The sequence below is a fragment of the Alternaria conjuncta genome (assembly GCF_024043145.1).
Source record: "Alternaria conjuncta strain BMP 0040 chromosome Unknown scaffold_20, whole genome shotgun sequence".
In the NCBI taxonomy this organism is placed as follows: Eukaryota; Fungi; Ascomycota; class Dothideomycetes; order Pleosporales; family Pleosporaceae; genus Alternaria; species Alternaria conjuncta.
This window is the reverse complement of record NW_026250109.1, coordinates 269185-287317: the sequence shown is the minus strand read 5'-3', so window position 1 is coordinate 287317 and position 18133 is coordinate 269185. Positions and strand designations below refer to the sequence as shown.

Genomic DNA, 18133 nt, shown 5'->3' with positions numbered 1-18133 from the left:
TTCCCTTCTCTTCATGTCCACCACATCCCGGCATACAACGCCATCTAATGTATACTCCCTCCATAGTAAACCTTCCTCACATCCACCAGCTTCTTCCCCCTCGCCCTCGCAATCTCATCCGGCAACCTCTGCTGCGTAAGCGCCTCCCACGTCGCCTTGATAACGTTCATTTTATTCCTCGACCGCGGTGTCTTGGCAGACAGATCCTGAAGACCCGCTGCGCGTGCGAGTTCGAAAATGAGATGTTGGACGCGGAGCCCGAAACCTGCTCATAGTCAGCCGTCATGTTTGCAAAAGGTAGGTCACAAGGAAGTCTAGGATAACGAGGAGAATGACTTACCAGGCGGTCTCGCAAAGATCTGGACCTTGGTCGCACCAACTTTCTTCTCCAGGTCGCCAAATGTAGTCCTGTTCTCGTAACGGGGAACAGGGCGCATATTTCGTATGGCGCTCATGACGCTCTGCTTGCGGCCTTCATCCGGTTCTACGGATTTGCCTTCTCCGACACCGAGGAGCCCATCTTGATTACCCGCAATGGTCAGGTAGTACATACTTCTTATCTTGCCCATGCGAGTCTGATTGGTAACGAAGTGCGTGACCAGTGTCTTGACGCGGATTTGGCGCAGCTTCTGCTTGTCCCAACCTAGGTATTGCAGTAGGCGCTTCTGCCGTGGGTCCTCTTCTTCTTCGGTCGAGAGACGGCGGGTCTGGCGGACCATGCGGTTTTCGACGCGGGGGAGATCGGGTGCGATGACGGAGTGGCGTTCGTCGCCTAGGGCTTGGAGGGCGGCGGGGTTCTTGGATGTGTAGGTTGCGCGGGGGTCCAGGGTGGCTTGGGTGACGGCTGCGTCCATGGCTTTTTGTAGGTTCTCGTCGTCTTCTGGTATGCCGTCGGGGTACATCTTTGCGAGATTCTCAGTGGCGATGCGGGTTATGTTCTCGTCGCGCTCGACTTCGTTGGCGATGCGGAAGGTTTTTGGGCCTTCGATGTCGTCGCCTGTTAAGCGCTCAGGTCGGTCCGTCACGGGGTCGACTTGCGCCAGGTCGTCTTCGTAGTTCATACGCCATGGATCTGTTCTTCGCTGGCCCTGGGTGAGGACATCTCGGGCGTCAATTGTAGATTCGGCGGCTTTGATGGCGGCGATTTGCGAGGGTGTGTACTTTTTCTCCAGCAGCGTCGTCTCCGAGGTGTCGTACTTGGGGTACTCTGCTTCGGCCGCTTGATTGAGGAGCTTGAGGTCATCGGCCTTTATCGACGGGTAATGCGGTCTCCTCTTGCGGGCTTGTCGGGGTGCGGAAGCGTGGAAAGTGCGTTGCGGAGGCGGTTTAGGAAGCGTCGTCGATGCTGCTTTGGTGAAGAGACATCTTGCGGGGCGGCAGACGCTCATTGTTGGCCTTGGACCTCCGAGTGAGGGCCAATGGAGCGTGGGGAGGCGGTAATAGCGGGTGGCCTGCGCGGCGTTGTGATGGTCAAAGTGAAGTTCGGAAAGTTCAGCGTGACTAAGCGGGATGGCAGTAATTGCTCCAACCAATCGCCGTCTCTCTATCCCAGTGACTAACGCGACTTTCTCTTTTCTCCAATTTCACGATTTACTGCATGTACTCTCGGATTCTTACTCGACCGCTCCGGACACTGCTGGTCGGTAGCCGATATACCCAGATTGCTAGATACAGAATGGCTTCGTCAGCGGACAACGTCGCGCCTATTGAGAGCAACGGCGCGAAAAGATATGCCGAGACGCCTCTACGGAGCGAGGAAGGACCACGAGGCAACTACAGATTCAAGAACAAGCGCATGAAGAACGGACATGCTGAGCAGAGCAAGATTCTGAAAACAAACGGAACCAATGAGGAGGTCTTATTGCAGGATGTTACTGCGCTCATCAAGAACCTCAATATAGAAAGAGAAGGAAAGGAAATTTCGACAACACTGGCAGAAAAGTTCAAGGAGATCGAGGTTGAAATCAAGGAAATCTCTTCCACTGGAGATGGTCTCGGTTTCCAGAAGGATTCAGATTCGGACCAAGTCTATGTTGTACCCTTCAGCGCACCAGGAGATATCGTAACAGCACGGCCACACAAGCACTTTGAGAAGGAAAAGTACTCCATGGCCGACTTTGTCAACGTAATCACGCCCTCACCCCAGCGCGACGACTCTCTAGTAAAGTGTCCCTACTTCGCCAGCTGTTCCGGCTGCCAATTCCAAATGCTATCCTACGACACGCAACTCGCGCACAAGAAGACCATCGTCGAGAAAGCCTACAAGAACTTCTCCAACCTCCCACCAGAGCTCATCCCCACCATCGGCGACACAATCGGATCGCCACTGCAATACGGCTACCGCACAAAGCTAACCCCCCACTTCGACGGCCCACCCGACGCCCGCCGCAGCGACGGCCGCAACGGCATAAAGCGCACCTTCAAAGAAGTCCCACCCATCGGCTTCATGAAAAAAGGCACCCGCAACACAATCGACATAGAAGACTGTCCCATCGGCACAGACGCCGTGCGCGCCGGCAACAAGCGCGAGCGCAAACGCGTCGCAGACACCATATCCACCTACCACAAAGGCGCCACCCTCCTCCTCCGCGAATCTACTACACGCATCCCCAAATCAGACTACGACGCCACCAAAGAGACCGACAGCGACGCGGTGATTGAAGATCGAGGCACGCACATCCACCGCAAAATCTGCATCACAGACCCCAACGCCAAATCCACAGAATACATCTCCGACGAATTCCAATTCGTAAATCCAGCCGGTTCCTTCTTCCAGAACAACAACTCCATCCTCCCTGTTTTCACACAATACATACGCGAGAACATCTTGCCTTCACCCGGCCAAGACCACAAAATCACCCATCTCATCGACGCATACTCCGGTTCCGGTCTCTTCACCATCACGCTATCCGCGCTGTTCAAATCATCGCTCGGAATCGACATTTCATCCAGCAGCATCGAGTCAGCGAGTACGAACGCAAAGTTGAATAACTTACCGGAATCTTCCACGCGGTTCATCGCTGCAGATGCGGCGAGGCTGTTCGCTTCTATCAAGTCGCCCGCGGAGGAGACGGTCGTTATGTTAGATCCGCCGCGCAAGGGCTGCGATGAGTCTTTCCTGAGACAGCTGGTGCAGTATGGTCCTGCGAGAGTGGTGTATGTGAGTTGTAATGTGCATACGCAGGCGAGGGATGTGGGGGTCTTGGTGGGCGGGATGACGGGGGTTGATGGGGGGTTTGGGAAGGGAGAGGGGTGCTATGAGATTGAGAGTTTGAGGGGCTTTGACTTTTTCCCGCAGACGGGGCATGTGGAAGGGGTTGCTGTGTTGAGGCGGAAGAGCGGTGGGGAAAAGGCTGTTAAGGACATGGAGTCATGAAGTTGAATACGGTCTCTCTTGGTATGGTTAGTGAGCGATCAAAGGCATGTCGATCTGATGTGTTGATTGTCTTCTCATTGTCAAATGTTTTGCTGTCATCTCGTGCTCGCTCAATAAGCCATGCCAACATCTACACACATTCCCTACGATATCTCGTCGTTTATGTGCTTCCTGGTCCACCCAGCAGCGCGAACCTTCGGACAATGCTGGGACCAATCTCGTCATATTCCGCCTTGGTGTGGCAGTAGCTCTTGAACTCGGGAGTCTGACCGAGCAAGCTGCCTCCGAACCATGGGCCGTGTCTTTGCCTCTTGTGTGTGATGACTTGTACGTCCAGACCACCACTCTTTGCGCCTCCGCTCTTCGCTTCCGAAGCCTTAATCCTTGCGTCGACCATGTGCCTAATGTCGCGCTGCAGGCGTCGGCCAAAGTCCTTGTATAGTGTTGATCCACCCGAGAGCACAATGTTCTTGTAGAGTCCTCTGCGTACGTCGATGGGGGAGGATTGGATGACAGTGTCGACAATGGTAGGTAGCGGGGTGAGGAAGTCGGAGGAGTAGATCTCGGGGTTGAAGAAGATCTCAGGCGCGAGGAAACGTTCGTAGCCGACATCGACGGACGTGGTCTTGCCGTTGGGATAGTTGACGGTGTGCTTCTTGAATCGGTCGTCTGACTCGCGGTCGAAGCGTGCGAACTCCTTGACAATATCAGGGCATACGTAGCAGTATTCCTCCTTGATGCGCTCGGCAGTCTGGAGGGAGGAGTCGGGTTCGCCGCGTTCTCGGAGAAGCGATTGTACGAAGTTGGTGATGTCGCGACCGGCGATGGGAACACTCTTGATTGAGGAACCGATGACGTAGCCTTCAGCAACGGGGATAACGTGCGTAACACCAGCTCCAGAGTCGATGACAGTCCCGGTGAGGGATCGGTCCTGCACCTTGGAGCTAGTCCATGACGCGGCCAGGGCGAGCACAGCTTGTACGGCAATGTAGAGACCGGCGACGTTGAACGACTCGAACATGATTTCGGCGGTGGCTTCGCGGTTCTCGGGAGGGTTCAGTGGCTATGGTTTGTCAGCTCCATCCTCCAGCGATTGTAGAAAGATAGCGTACGGGCTCGGTGAGGAGGAAGTGGTGGTCCTCAGGCTCCACTCTCAGGTACTTGAATATCGAGTTGGACCAGAAGCGTTCCATAAGGTCCTGCATGCCATTAGTACACCCTACCCTCTATCTGCATGCCTCTCCATACCCAGTTGTCTATCTGACCATGCCTGATCGGGTAGTTGATGCCATAGCCCGCGCCTCCAGCTGCGGCCAGAGCTTCGTCGCCGATGAAGAAGTCGAGGTCCTCAGTACCGCGCTTTCCAGACAGATGCCCACCCGGCCCAGCTCCACCAGTCAAGAATGAGGGCTTGTTCGCAACGGCTGGGCGTCCAGAGCCTGATCCGCCGCTACCGCCTGTTGGGCCTTTGGTGGCTATCGCGGTGGGGAAGACGAAGGAGGGAGAGTCGTTGCCGGCGAAGCCTGGTGGATTGTTATTAGAGGCCAACTCCACGAATTGAATTGGTCAGCATACCGAGCTTCGAGTATCCCGTACCGCTATAGCCAGTGTCAGTACTCGATCGCAACGTGGGTGCCCATGGCCAGCGGGTAGCTTACTTGTCCATGACAACGGCGGGGGTTTGAGACGCCATCTTTGCTGCTGCTCGGCACAAAAACGAATATGCAACGCAGCTCAGGTGATGCCCGGTATGAGAGCAGAAGCGCGTGGGTTGGGTGTCGAGGTGGCTTCGTCAGAAGTGACGGCGGCGGTCGGTGCATGTTGTCGAATCAGGCACCGCCCCGCTCCGCCCTTGGCAGCGGAGTGAGACGAAATAGTGGGGAAGGACTTGCTCACTTGGTCAACACGATCGCTCCTACCTCCATGATCTGCCGTGCCTACCGCTTCAACAGAGTCTGTGTCATACCGCAAAATACTGCTACCACATGGCTTAGGCTGGTGCACAGAGGAAAGAGCCATCGCAAGCTCATTTTTGACATCGCTGCTAACCTCCTCTCTACTGACTGTGCACCTACAGCGCTCACAGAGCATCTCTCCCACTCTCATTGCTCACCCCGCCGCCACAGGTCCCCATCGCCTTTACATCGGCTCATCCTCTCCATTAATTTCTCATTGTTCCCCCCCTCAGTCACCTCGTCTGTCCTGGAATTACCTATCTTCTCTTCCGAACCTACACCTGCCCGTGTCTCGAATGACCGCTTAACGACCGTTTCCACAGTCAACCTCACAGCCGTCTGCCGCTACCACTCACTTTGGAGCGACACCGAATCATCCCAATAACCGGCCAAACGCTCCCGCACCGGCAACAAACGCCCGTCGCGTCTGTACAGACCTAGAACTGCAGACAAGCCTCATCTGAGAACCGTCATCTCTCACTGCATTGCACTGGATACGTTCGGCCTGCGCTTCCGCGACCTTTGTCGACGCTTTTCCACTCACAAAGGCATGTCGGTCCCTAGTCGTCACTATGCACCCATAGACGGAGCTTATCACATTGATACGCACACACGCAAAGCCTCGCGTAGTCCGCCAAACGATGATGTATGCTGCATATATGTTCACGCTGGCGCCGGCTACCATAGTCACCAGAACGAGAGGATACATCTGGAAGCGTGTAACGAGTGAGTTTTCTGGTGTCATCTCTAGGATGTCCCGCCTACGCTCATGCTAATATACGCAGTGCCGCGCAGCTGGCCATGTTGATTCTGAAGAACGGCGGCTCAGCGCTAGATGCTGTCGAGGCTGCAATCAAGACATTGGAAGATCGAGAAATCACCAATGCTGGCTATGGAAGCAACCTCGCAATGGACGGTGTGGTTGAGTGCGATGCATCCGTGGTCGACCATTACGGGCGTAGCGGAGCGGTCGGAGCTGTCGCTCGTAAGTCTAGCAACTAAAGGCTATGGTCCAGTACTGACAATGATTACAGAAATCAAAAACCCTATTTCGCTAGCACGAATGGTGCACGACCACACGATGAGTCCACTTACGCTGCGTCGAGTCCCTCCAAACCTCTTGGTGTCGCAGGGTGCAACCGACTTTGCTGTGGAGATGGGTATGCCGATTTTGCCCCACGACGCACTCATTTCTCCCGCCGCGAAAGAGCGCTGGATGCGGTGGCGTTCCGACTTGAGGTCTGCCGAGCGCAAGTCCAGGAAGAGCGGCGCCCACCCGTCCTGTTGGAAGATCAGGGACAATGTGGCGCCAGCGGATGAGCGAGCGCACGAACGCGTGCGCGAACAACACACCCGAAACCTGCTACGCACCCACAAATCCCTACTGCAGTCACAGTCACCTCCGCTTTCCGACGACGTGATGTACGACCAAGCCGAGAATGCATCTTCCGACCCTTCAGTCCCTCCTTCCGAGCAGTCGTCGAGCTCTTGGATAAGCGATGAGCAGACCAGTGCACCCGAACTGATCGATCAAGCCCCATCGCCTGCTGACGTACGCCCACCTACTGTTGCAGATGCTTCTCGCAATGCCTTTGTCAACAGTACGCAACAGATCCCTACCCTGAAAGAGTATCGTCGCGATGCAGGCTACGAGAGCATTATGGAAGATGCGCAGATGGAGGACATGACCTACGCACCAAAGCCACGCAAAGCATGGGCTGATGGGTCTGGGGAGGATTTTGACTCTGATTCGAGCGCGCAGACAGCAAAAGGCAATCCCGTGGAGAGCTCTCAGTGTGATGGTGTCGACACTCGTCTGCCACAGACTCCCGACGAGAACTCAGTCAATTCGAAGTTCGCTACCGCATCGACACCTCTGAGTCACGTCAGAGAGACCGCGGCACTACCGCCGAAACCATCTAATGCGAGCCGCCATGACCCCGAGGAAGATCACATCACCGACACCGTTGGGGCTATCGCAATAGACAGCTGGGGAAATATTGCTTGCGGTGCATCTTCCGGTGGCATTGGCATGAAGTATCGAGGGCGCGTGGGTCCAGCAGCTCTCGTCGGCGTAGGTGCTGCAGTCATCCCCGTTGACCCCGACGATCCCGAGCAGACCTCTGTCGCGACTGTCACAAGCGGGACCGGTGAGCACATGGCAACCACCATGGCCGCTACGGTATGCGCCGAGCGTCTCTATCAGAGCGTGAAGAAGAGCCGTGGCGGTGACTATGTTGAAGTCACCGAGGACGAAGCTCTCAAGGCAATGATCGAGAACGAGTTCATGGGTACGTGGTCGTTGTCCCTATCATGTGCGATATACTAACTCCACTTCAGGTCACCCAAGCGTCAAGCACAGCAACTCCGCAGGTGCCATCGGAATCCTTGGCGTCAAGAAGATGCGCTCCGGCATGCTGCTCTACTACGGACACAATACCGACTCCTTCGCCATGGCATCCATGTCATCTGAAGACGACCGACCCGCTTGCTCAATGTCGCGCAGTAACGGCAACGGCCAGATCGCACAGGGTGGAAGGATGATGCCCATGAGGCGCAACAAGAAGACCAAGTCTACCCCTCGCCGATGACCGTGGTCATGCGCGGATACCTGAGCTGCTGCCCTAAGAACCTATATTCCTTAACACATTGAGCCTCACACCCGGATATTAGCCAATGAGCGTTTGTCACTGCCTATATTCCTGTTTTCCTTTCATTCGTGTAAAAGCATTTGCATCTATGGTAGTTCTATACCCCTGCATGGCGGTTGTGTTTCCTGTCCTTTCTAGCATAGTGAGTGGCATCTCAAGAAGGGTCAGATTTGTATCATTAGCCCAGAAAAGTCATTTCTTGTTCGTATGCCGAGGAAGAGGTGCGTAATGCGATGTAAACCCTCACTCCAAGATTGTCTTTCAACATCAGACGGCATGCACATTTGCGAAGCCGCGTGTCGTCGCTAAAAGGTCACGGTCTCTCAGCTTTGGACACAGGGCAGGTGCGTAACAGAGCGTTAATCTTCTTCTTGGCAAAACAAAGTGGCTAACGATGGAGAGGGTTATTTCGGTTGCGTCCTCGCGACAAACCCGACTTCCAAGACGACACCAAAGACGAAATGCAGGGACGCGAATGAACAAATAAGCTGATGCACAAACATGCAGTGAGTCATCTACAATTGTAGTGATCCAAACGACGGCCAATCGCAGCAGCTTACTTTGAGAAACATTATGAGGGTCGTACCAAAGTTCCACGTCCTGAGTGTCCAAATTATTGGAACGCAGAATGTACGTCGCTTCAAGCAGAAGTCTGACTCACAAGAACGTGGCGAATATTCTGAAGTTACGAGTCCCTCCAGATTGACCATCGACTTGATGCATTTCCAGCTTGCTCTCAGCGGTATTGGTGATGCAATACTGTGAGTCACGACGCGCGTAACCAATCACTGATCGGCGAGGGTCAATGAGGGTCCGCGAGTACCAACGTCTGCTACCCTGTCCCAAAACGCGAGTGCAGTCACACTCAACCGGCTTCGTGATGCAGCATACTATATAAACCTCCTATCTCGTAACGATACTTCCTTCCTCAACCATGGCGTCCAAGAAGTTCGCCCATTGGAATAGTTTCCCCTTCATGACCGCCCCGCGAACGAAATACTACTCTGGCCAGACGCAATCCCCGCTCTTCCGACTATCCCGCGAGATTCGGGATATCATCTATGAATACTACGCGCTAGGAGAAGGCGACAATGGCTACCATTACGACAGTGAGGCCGGGAAGATGCTCGAGCATTCGCCATCTTCAGAGCCTAAGCGCGTTGTTCGCCTTGGTCTCATGATTACGTGTCGCATTGCTGCTGAGGAGCTTAAGAATTGCGCTTTCCGCAAGTTGCAGTTTAGCCCTCATCTTTCGCAGGATGATGGGAAGGCTTTTCTGGGGCTTGCTTCGAGGGCTGGGCGGTTTCAGTGCTGTAAGTAATGTTTTGAGCCTGAAGTGTTATCTTTGCACTAACACGAACTATTATAGTACTGAGATATGTGGACCGCCAAAAGCGACGGATGCTGATCAAAGTTGCCGAACTGCTGCAGGATGAAGACTGGCTTGATCTGCACGATCGATTCCCATCGGCTCAAGGAAGGTTTAAGCGGGACTTGATGCGATCTGGTAAGTCGTAGATGTGCGAAGAGTATGTGAAAGGTACGCTGACTTCGCATGCTCACCCCGACAGTGGCGATCCAGGAAGACCAATTTGACGATACAGAGGAATACCGCGAACGCCTCGCTTCAATATCTTTCAGTGACGCTCTTCAACACGTTCTCATCCTGGCAAAGAGTCGTAATCCGCCTAGGTTCGCGAGACTCGCTTGTACTGTGTTTGGTACGGGCCGATGCCCCCTAGATGGCGGCATAGCCTCATTCTACCGCAACAACTTGTTTGTGGAAGGCGCCTTGTACGACATATTCTCCTGGCATCCCAATTCGTGGAGTCTACCAAGTGACGATGAGCTCTCCAGGTTAGAAGCCCTTATCTGCATGCCGGGGGATACAGATCATCAATTAGCAATGACCGAAGATGGGACATACTACTTTTCGGATGTAGCGGATCATCTTCAGGCTTCGAATCTTTGCCGATCTTTGTGTTTCTCGGCAGCCTCCATCGCGATCGACTTCTGTAAGTAACCCTTTGGACATGCAACGTACATTCAAGTTCTGCCACACTTCAGCATGGTACAACTAATCACTAACGCACTCAGTGCAAAAGCTTCCCCGAGAGCAGAGAGTTGGTATGCATACGATCATACTCAATGAGACTAGGATTGCTGTCTCACGTCCTGAGCATCATGCGCGTGGACTCATACCCTTCTGTCGTGAGATCCCCAAGCTCCGAATCGAAAGACACATCGCGGTGTCTGCCTCCCAATGTCCCATCGCGGATCGGGGTAACGTCTGGGCCATGTCAGGGTGCTTTCAGGAGACGATGCTCTGGATTGACGCAGCCTTGGAGTTATCAACACTCGGCATGCCTGCTCAGTCCTTTACTCTTGTGGTCCATGTCGGGCCTGATCTCTGGCAGGTTTTCAAATACGCAGCAGCTCTCCAAGAGGCGACCCATGAGCTACTTCGACGAAAAGGACGTTCGGCACTCCCCAGACCCTATGGCCCAGGGTATGACTGCATCTCAAACTTCCCAGACAGCTTCTCAAAGAACGTACGAAAAATTACGGAAGGCACATCCTTTGTTAGGTTGGAAGGTGGAGATATGGGCGATATTTGGGACTCTGACGTCTTCTTTCATGAGCGCATTGGCTGGACTGATATGCAGTGGTGGATGGATGATTTTAACGCGGCCCATCCCAGTAACTCGTTGAACATTCTTCCGGAGATACATAGCACTCGGCGCTGAGACAGATAATGGATAACGGTAACGAAACGATTTGTGGGAGCTGTAGAGAGGATCTCGCCGGTTGCACTGTCAGAGGAGGACCAGTCAGCTGGGTCCACTATCGCTTGAGCCCGGCGCAATCACAATACCTTCACGAGTCTTATAGCACACTTGCATAACAAGAATATTGTCTCATCGTTTTCCTTCTCATGTTGCAGGGGTTCGCATACTAGGTAGCATTTTACTTCCTGTGGCCAGCCCATTAATGAATCCATACCTCTATGATGTCCAACTCCATCACATATCATTGAAAGCCTGCAATGTCGTCAGAGACCTTCAGTGTGAGATCAAGATCGGATGGGTTGATGCAAACGCGCTCACTCCAAGAGGAGCAGATCATTCGCCATGGCTCAATGTTGAAGTAATGTTAGATGTTCTCTTCGACTACAGTCATTGCGTCTTTTGTCATCTGCATTCGCCTCATCGTGAGCTTCGAGTGAGGGCGTGTGTTGTAGGCGCATCATTTACCATGATGCGAGATCAACTCGCAAGACTCAGTTCGGACGAAATTCTCTTGCGTATCGCACTTGACAACTTGGCACATTGACGCCGATGACTATGTCTAGGCGTGGGCAGTCATGGTGAGAGACTGAAACTTGTCATCGCGCGTCAACGGGGACAAAGGCGATGGGGTTGGCTTAGCGCCACTGCGCGACTACGCCAGCGATCAGCCCCGCCCCCGGAGCCCCACCCACATGCCTTTCCCCTCTGGCGACCGTGTGTGCTTTTGGTTTACATCAATCCTTTCACCGCTACGTTGTGAATGTGAATGCGAAGAGCCGCTTGTGCCAAGCGGCGAAGAAGTTGGAATTCATAGACGGCCCGAACAACTACCTACGTATGTACTAGCCTCAGTACTAACCGTAACTAAACTCCGTCCTCGATCTTGCATCTTTGCATCTTCCATCACAATATCAGAATCGCTAGGTGCCACTGCAGACACTCTGCTTGTACCACTGGAAAGTTCAGCACTACACCTAGGTAAGTTGTTACTACATCAGACATGAGTTCGTGTGCGTGATACTAAGTAGAAAGAGCAGCCATACACCCACATTCCCATACACCATGCCGTCCAAGATCAGACCGTTAGGGCCCTCACCTGTTCTGGAAACGAGATCCTCTCGTCACTACGGTGCGACCGATTTGACACGGTCTCCTCATGGCTGGCAATACGAAATGCCACCTCCGCAACCACACGATATGCCATATCCGCAACCACACGGCACCTTTGCTATCATTGGAGGGATACTACGTAGCCTACCTCTTTCGGTGGAAGAGTCTTCCTACCCGCGGCCTGTCGTGCGACGATTGAAGTATTTTGCCATGGTCAGTAGCCACGAGACAGGTATCCTCGAAGGCAATTTCCGAGACTTTCGGGATTATATTTCTGGCTATTCCAATGGATTAGTGGCAGCCTTTGGGACCAAGATGGAGGCAAGAGCATGGCTGGAAACTAAGCTGCCGTCTACAAGCGTCTACAAAGAGATTCTCGTGCCCGAGGCCGAGAAACCGAGGTACTTCATCGTGAACGAAGGTGAACATCTAGGTATCTTCGGACCCGGTAAATTCGAAGACATCCGGGCTTTGGTCGAAAACCTTCGCAATGTGGATGGATGTTAAAGTTTGGTTGGAAAGTGTGGTTGGGAACGGAAAACATTTGGAGGGATTTGGTGAGCATCGACATCTACCTTCACATCGGCATTTCCTGTTCGGGAGTGAGACTGGAAAATCCACATTTAGTTGCCAGTCATCATGGCAATGCCAAAAAACGGGGAAATGCGGACGGCGCTTGATGGATCGTGAGTCAAGATGTTGCGAGAAGGATGGATTAGTTGTTGCGATATTTGCAATATGTGATCTCTACCTAGGTATAAATTGGCTAACCAGTCTCCACTGAGGAACCACGATAGTGAGCGTCCGGCGCTCCTGACTGTTGCATGTCGAGTGCAAAATCACATCAACACCAACGCGGATGTCTCGACCACTTCACAGCTTGGAGTCATAGATGCTATGCCTGCAGCACGACACTTCCAGCGATATTCGTCACCTATCACGTGAGTAAGCCTACGTTGGTAGCACAGCGACCTCAGCTGGTTACGTTGGTTCGAGCAACGAAGGACATTCGCCTTGCCGATGATGCCGATGCGCTCTCTGAGCCGACCTAGGAACTCTGGATAAGTCCAGGCGGATACTACCCAGGTACTTGCGCAGGCTGGGGGCTCGTCACGAGGTACGCATCATGAACAGGCATCTGGCCTCTCATCGCTGTCCGATCGCCGAATCAGCCCGGTGACCTTACAGCCATCATCATATCAATCGTGAACGCGCACTGCTCGATACCGGGGCGTGGCTTCAATGCATAAGGATGCACACTAATGCAAAGCGCAAGTCGGCGAAGATCCACATATTGATGGGCGCGTGCATTTGAGCCACCGCGCCGAGCCGCCTAGCGCTGGACCGATGCACTACCGGACGTCTGCCGCAATCGCCGGCAATTGATTACCCCATTGTTCGCTTCTGGTACCTGCATTACGATGACGGTTGTTTCAGCGTCGTGTTGATGGACCCCCGAGGTCGTTATGCTCAGCTGATACCATGAGTCATGACCAACGCGAACCCGCTCTTGAGCCGACGACCTCCGAACCCGCTCACGTGCATGCCTAACAATTGAGTTACGATCGAGGAAGAACGGCGGTATGGGACTGCAAATGTCACCGAAAGAAAGACCATTGCCATGTTACAGATCCTGACAGAGCCGAAATAATACCGGATGACTGCCGCCGTGCACATCGGGTTGCACTCCGTCACGCCCCGATTATACTGTACATCACAAAGCACGGTCATGAGAGGATCCGACTGTCTTGCAAAGTACCGAGTCAAGGAGAAAGAGCTCGAAACTGCGAGAGCCGACACGTGTTCGGTCCTAGCTCGATTGCGAAGGCATCATGCACTCATCGAACAGACCGGGCGCCGTGCAGGGGGCTCGTGTGATGCGTACCCGAACACAATGCGTGATCATTCTAAAGCCTTCGAAGCTGAAGTTCTCGGGACGAAACTCCCAAAATCGTGACACAAGGGCGTCTGCGTTGATCTTGTAGCTGTCAGACACTACGGAATGTGAGTTCTCGCGACCTACGCTGGCAATGTTACACGATGCTAAATGAGCATAACAGTCTGCAGTCATACACGCCAGCCGAAACACATCTATGAGGTCCAAGATCAGACCAGCAGGACCCTCACCCGCTCGACCAGCCAAGTCCAAGTATTCGGTTATCGATCTGGTCTGGTCAAACCCGACAACGTGTCCACATCTGGCTTCGTCTTTGCAATCAACGAGCGACTTTGATACCGACTACCGCCGCCCGATCAATGTGGAAATAACGCCCCTTTGGATGCATTTTGACAATACGAAGGACGAGGTCGCCGCAGCTGTGCCCGAGCCAACCACATACTGGGCAGTTGCAAATGGACAGCAGACATGCATCTTCGACAATGTCCGAGATGTACTGCCGTTCTATGTTGTCCACCCTCGCCCACTAGTGCAACGCTTCAAGGACAGAGATAAGGCGGAAGCGTGGCTGCAGACCGCTAGCCAAGTCACGAAGGAGCCTGGAGCCCGCTTTGAGAGCGAGGGTATACCGCAAGGAAGTCCTCTATCTGGGGCGGTGTATGCAGCATTGTTGTGGGACTAGATATCATGCTACATGTAAAATCACAATTTGATGTGTTTATTCAAGGACATGCGTACGTGAACCGTGAAACATGGTATGAATCGATAATAGGGGGTCTTCGTGACGCATGGCGGGAGAGGCCACGGCTTCTCGTCACCCATTGCCGCGCTCTGAACTCATCTCATTCACGGATCAAGATTGTTGAGCTTCGCCTCACTCGCATCATTCATGGCTGACCCCTTACCACATCTCCGTAGCTTGTCCGCTTTAATCTGCTCACCGATGCGACATGAAGCTCAAAGGCTATGCCGCGGAACCGAGGTATTCGTTTGGTTCAAGCGGCGCTCAAGCGAAAGACTGCTGGACAAAATGACTCGGTCTTGCGGTACTGTGTGTTGCAAGACGCACCTTATCCAGACCTTACGTAGCCCGTGATGCTCGTGTATGCTCATCTCGTGCATTCAAGACAATATGCTTACGTGTCATCAGCACACCTCCCTCAAAGCCGTCTGTCAGCATGGCCTCACAAGCCTGCGATGTCAGTCGGTCCACGACCAGATGCACGCTTGGACAGGGTGCCTTTGATGCCCAACTAGCGCCGACGGCATAGTCGTGGGCCCCACCAAGTTGAAACGCATGGCGAACAAGGTTGTCAAACTTTTGCATGCCTCCGAGTAGCGTCTAATCGATTGAAGGTTCGGGAAAGCAAAGTCGTTTGCCTCCGATCGGTCTTTCTACGGAGGATTTCGGGGGTTCCATGCGAAGCTATATCCGACCTTGCGAAACGCGCTTTTGACATGTCCCCACCCATCAGCTGTGACCAGTCGATCGCACTAATTATGATCGACCTGGATGCTGGGAGTTCTGGTGATAAATGCAATACGGTGGGTCGTAATATTGCTAGGCTTCGTAGAACAGGCGGCGAATCTACGGACGGCCCTGGCTCTGGTCACGCACAGGAGGTGAATCCGCAACGAGGTGCTTCAAGAAATGCATTACCACCCGAGACAATCCCTGTCGTCGCCTTGCAATCGGCGCTTTCGGGCAGTGCCAAACACTGGCCTGGTCACGTCTTGACTGTTCGAGCAGACCGTCTACCACTAGGCTAAGCCCCAGGATTACCGTATTCGAACGGCATCTTCTCGTTGCATGATCACTGGTCAAACTGACTTGGTTTGGTATAATCTCGCGGCATCCCCGGCGAGATACACCCAAGAACATGTGAATAACAGTTGCGGAGCGGTAACACGTGCCGAGTCTAAAAAATGTGTCCATCAAGCCTCGCAAGATTTGCGATACAATGGGGGTTAATGGTAGATGTAGACACGTCCAAGAAATTTTGTTTGAAAGCCCGTTGTAGAAGAAGAAATAGAAGACCGCACAGCGTACTTACGACGAGCCCGACTTCTGGTAAGTCTGAGTGAGTATAGTGGGGTAAGACGTGAGGCGTCGGTCAGTTAAATCATGACATGGATTCGTGGGCAACCCTGTGCCGGTCACATGTGATTCTGGGCTCTTGACACGAGAGTCTGCCAGAAAAGTGGTCCATCGACGCTTGGATCAAATCCAACAGCGCTCTGCCTCAAACGCAATCTTGCCCAAGTCTTTCATCGCGCGCGCGCAACGCATACTTTGTTACATCTCGACACTACACAATTGTCTCAATTCGCGACCCCCATACGTACAATGGCTCCTTCAACTACTCGCAACAACTCCACTCGTAAAGCAAAGCCTAATTCCAGGCAGACCAAAACGATGGAACCCACGCCACCGTCTACTCAGCGGAAAGGGACACGTCAAGCCTCCCAAGAAGATGACGACGCGGTTGATGCTGGGCTTTCCCCGCCTCCACCAACTGAGCCCGAATACAAAATTCGCACACGGGATGAACTGATGAAGCTCTTCAAGTACTTTAGACCACGCTACAGGGATGGTGATTGGTTTTGTAAGAGATCCAGATTCGATGCTATCCATAACCAAGCTAACGCACTCGAAGGTCAATGCCGAGATCAGCAAGACGTGATGGGCGGCGTGATACCAACCTCTAACGAAGATGGTGAAATGTGTAAGACATCACGCTCTTGTAGCCAGATGAAGTTACGCTGACTCGACAACAGACTTCGCTTGTGCCCGAGGTTTCAGACACAAGCGCTGCAACTTTGTCCTCTGGCAGGAGGAAGCGGATATCCTGAAGGAAGAGTTCGACAAAGGGAGTCCACGCAGTCCTACACGAGGCGAGAAGAATGCCTCAACCGCCAAGCCCTTCACCGCGGACAAACCCAGAGGATCGGGTGGTCGGAACGTCGCATCGGGTGGCAGTCAGAGTACCGCGAGTGGTAGTCTGAACGCAACGGGTGCCAGACTAGCGACGCCCAGTGGCACTCAAGACACCGAGGATCTTCTGCCTATTGACTGCGACTTGGATGACGAAATCGACTTCCCGAGATCTCCGTCCAAACCTCGGAGGCCCTCCACCCGGAAGAGTGCTACGAGTATCGATCAGCCCACCATGGACTCCAAGGAAAGCGGATCCGACAGTGAATCGATCAAAGTCATCACAACGAGGACTCGCAAGTCGGTTGGACCACCCGCTGGACAGAGTGCTAGAACGAACGCGAACGTTCAGAAGCGCGCTGGCACGAAGCGGAAGAGGTCAGACGAAAGCGACTCTGACGATGCTGAGGAGATGCTCGCGGCTAAGTCGAGACCGAGTGAGAACAGGTTTCACGTCGTTACGGTGGGCCTTCAATTAGGCATCTTTGGTCCCACGCATTATAACAACGTTGAACACGTCGTCGAGGGCGTTTCTGGCAAGAAACACTGGATGGAAAAAACTCTGGACGCTGCTATAGAACGCTGGAGGACAGCGACCGATAACGAAGTGCCCGTTCCCGAAGTAAAGCCTCGCCCGACTATTACCGCTGCACGAGTCAGAAGGAAACCCAAATTGCCCACACTGTACTGGTACAAGTTGGTACCACACAAAGAGCCAGCGAGGGACGATGCACACAACGACAACTCGTCCGATGGCGACGCACCGAAGCCACGCTCATCCGAGGAGCTGTGGCAGGCTTTGAGAAGATTGCAAGTCGACTCAGCGCTATCCGGCAGATCTGCCGTAACGGAGAGCATGATGACGAACCTCAAAAGCATTATCAGGAGATGTGGTGGGAAGCTCACCACGGAGATGGAGGAAGAGCTGAAAGACGTGGTGGAGGATGTACAGTTAGAAGTTGCAGAGTGGAAGAGAAAGTATGATACCGAAAAGGTGGAACGGATGCAAGAGAAGGAGCGTGTGAACACGGTGTTATTCGATTGGGTAGATCAGCATATGTTGGAGTAGTTACTTTCCTCTCAGACGTCGACTTTCTCTTTGCTGTACGTTTATCTCGTTGTTGATGGCTGGCTGGCGGCTTGGATGGTCGATATTCGTACGTAGACTGAATTTCATCTCATCTCACTCGCTACTCATCTACTTCCCACCCACTGAGATTGCTGGCAAGTTTCGCAATTTGTTAACACACATCAGTGGTGAAGACTCGTGGAAACTAATCTTATTCTGCACGGGAAGGCACAGATATATGCGGCGTATGTCGTTGTGTTGGGGATGAACGCTCGCGTTTAGGGAGGACAGCTATGCTTTCGCCAGATCGCGCAGAAGTCGCGCCGAAGCACACCGCGATGGGGCAAAGTG

The 18133-nt window shown here is 53.3% G+C and overlaps 6 protein-coding genes across 6 annotated transcripts; 4 read left to right on the top strand and 2 right to left on the bottom strand.

The window, feature by feature from the left end:
* Positions 1 to 44: 44 nt before the first annotated feature.
* J4E85_010011 (uncharacterized protein) lies at positions 45 to 1388 on the bottom strand (the record flags this gene model as incomplete). Its single annotated transcript, XM_051474228.1, has 2 exons — positions 45 to 265; positions 341 to 1388. 2 exons carry the CDS (start codon positions 1386 to 1388, stop codon positions 45 to 47), a joined length of 1269 nt encoding a protein of 422 aa, XP_051322015.1.
* Positions 1389 to 1675: 287 nt separating this feature from the next.
* On the top strand, positions 1676 to 3376 carry J4E85_010010 (uncharacterized protein; the record flags this gene model as incomplete). Its single annotated transcript, XM_051474227.1, has 1 exon — positions 1676 to 3376. One exon carries the CDS (start codon positions 1676 to 1678, stop codon positions 3374 to 3376), a length of 1701 nt encoding a protein of 566 aa, XP_051322014.1.
* A 160-nt stretch (positions 3377 to 3536) lies between these two features.
* On the bottom strand, positions 3537 to 5069 carry ARP3 (Arp2/3 complex subunit, actin nucleation center; the record flags this gene model as incomplete). Its single annotated transcript, XM_051474226.1, has 5 exons — positions 3537 to 4439; positions 4489 to 4575; positions 4625 to 4899; positions 4952 to 4974; positions 5035 to 5069. The coding sequence occupies 5 exons, from the start codon at positions 5067 to 5069 to the stop codon at positions 3537 to 3539; spliced, it is 1323 nt and encodes a 440-aa protein (XP_051322013.1).
* Positions 5070 to 5881: 812 nt separating this feature from the next.
* On the top strand, positions 5882 to 7922 carry J4E85_010008 (uncharacterized protein; the record flags this gene model as incomplete). Its single annotated transcript, XM_051474225.1, has 4 exons — positions 5882 to 6057; positions 6117 to 6316; positions 6366 to 7622; positions 7672 to 7922. 4 exons carry the CDS (start codon positions 5882 to 5884, stop codon positions 7920 to 7922), a joined length of 1884 nt encoding a protein of 627 aa, XP_051322012.1.
* A 994-nt stretch (positions 7923 to 8916) lies between these two features.
* J4E85_010007 (uncharacterized protein) lies at positions 8917 to 9724 on the top strand (the record flags this gene model as incomplete). Its single annotated transcript, XM_051474224.1, has 3 exons — positions 8917 to 9295; positions 9352 to 9489; positions 9624 to 9724. The coding sequence occupies 3 exons, from the start codon at positions 8917 to 8919 to the stop codon at positions 9722 to 9724; spliced, it is 618 nt and encodes a 205-aa protein (XP_051322011.1).
* A 6470-nt stretch (positions 9725 to 16194) lies between these two features.
* On the top strand, positions 16195 to 17782 carry J4E85_010006 (uncharacterized protein; the record flags this gene model as incomplete). Its single annotated transcript, XM_051474223.1, has 2 exons — positions 16195 to 16372; positions 16557 to 17782. 2 exons carry the CDS (start codon positions 16195 to 16197, stop codon positions 17780 to 17782), a joined length of 1404 nt encoding a protein of 467 aa, XP_051322010.1.
* Positions 17783 to 18133: the final 351 nt, after the last annotated feature.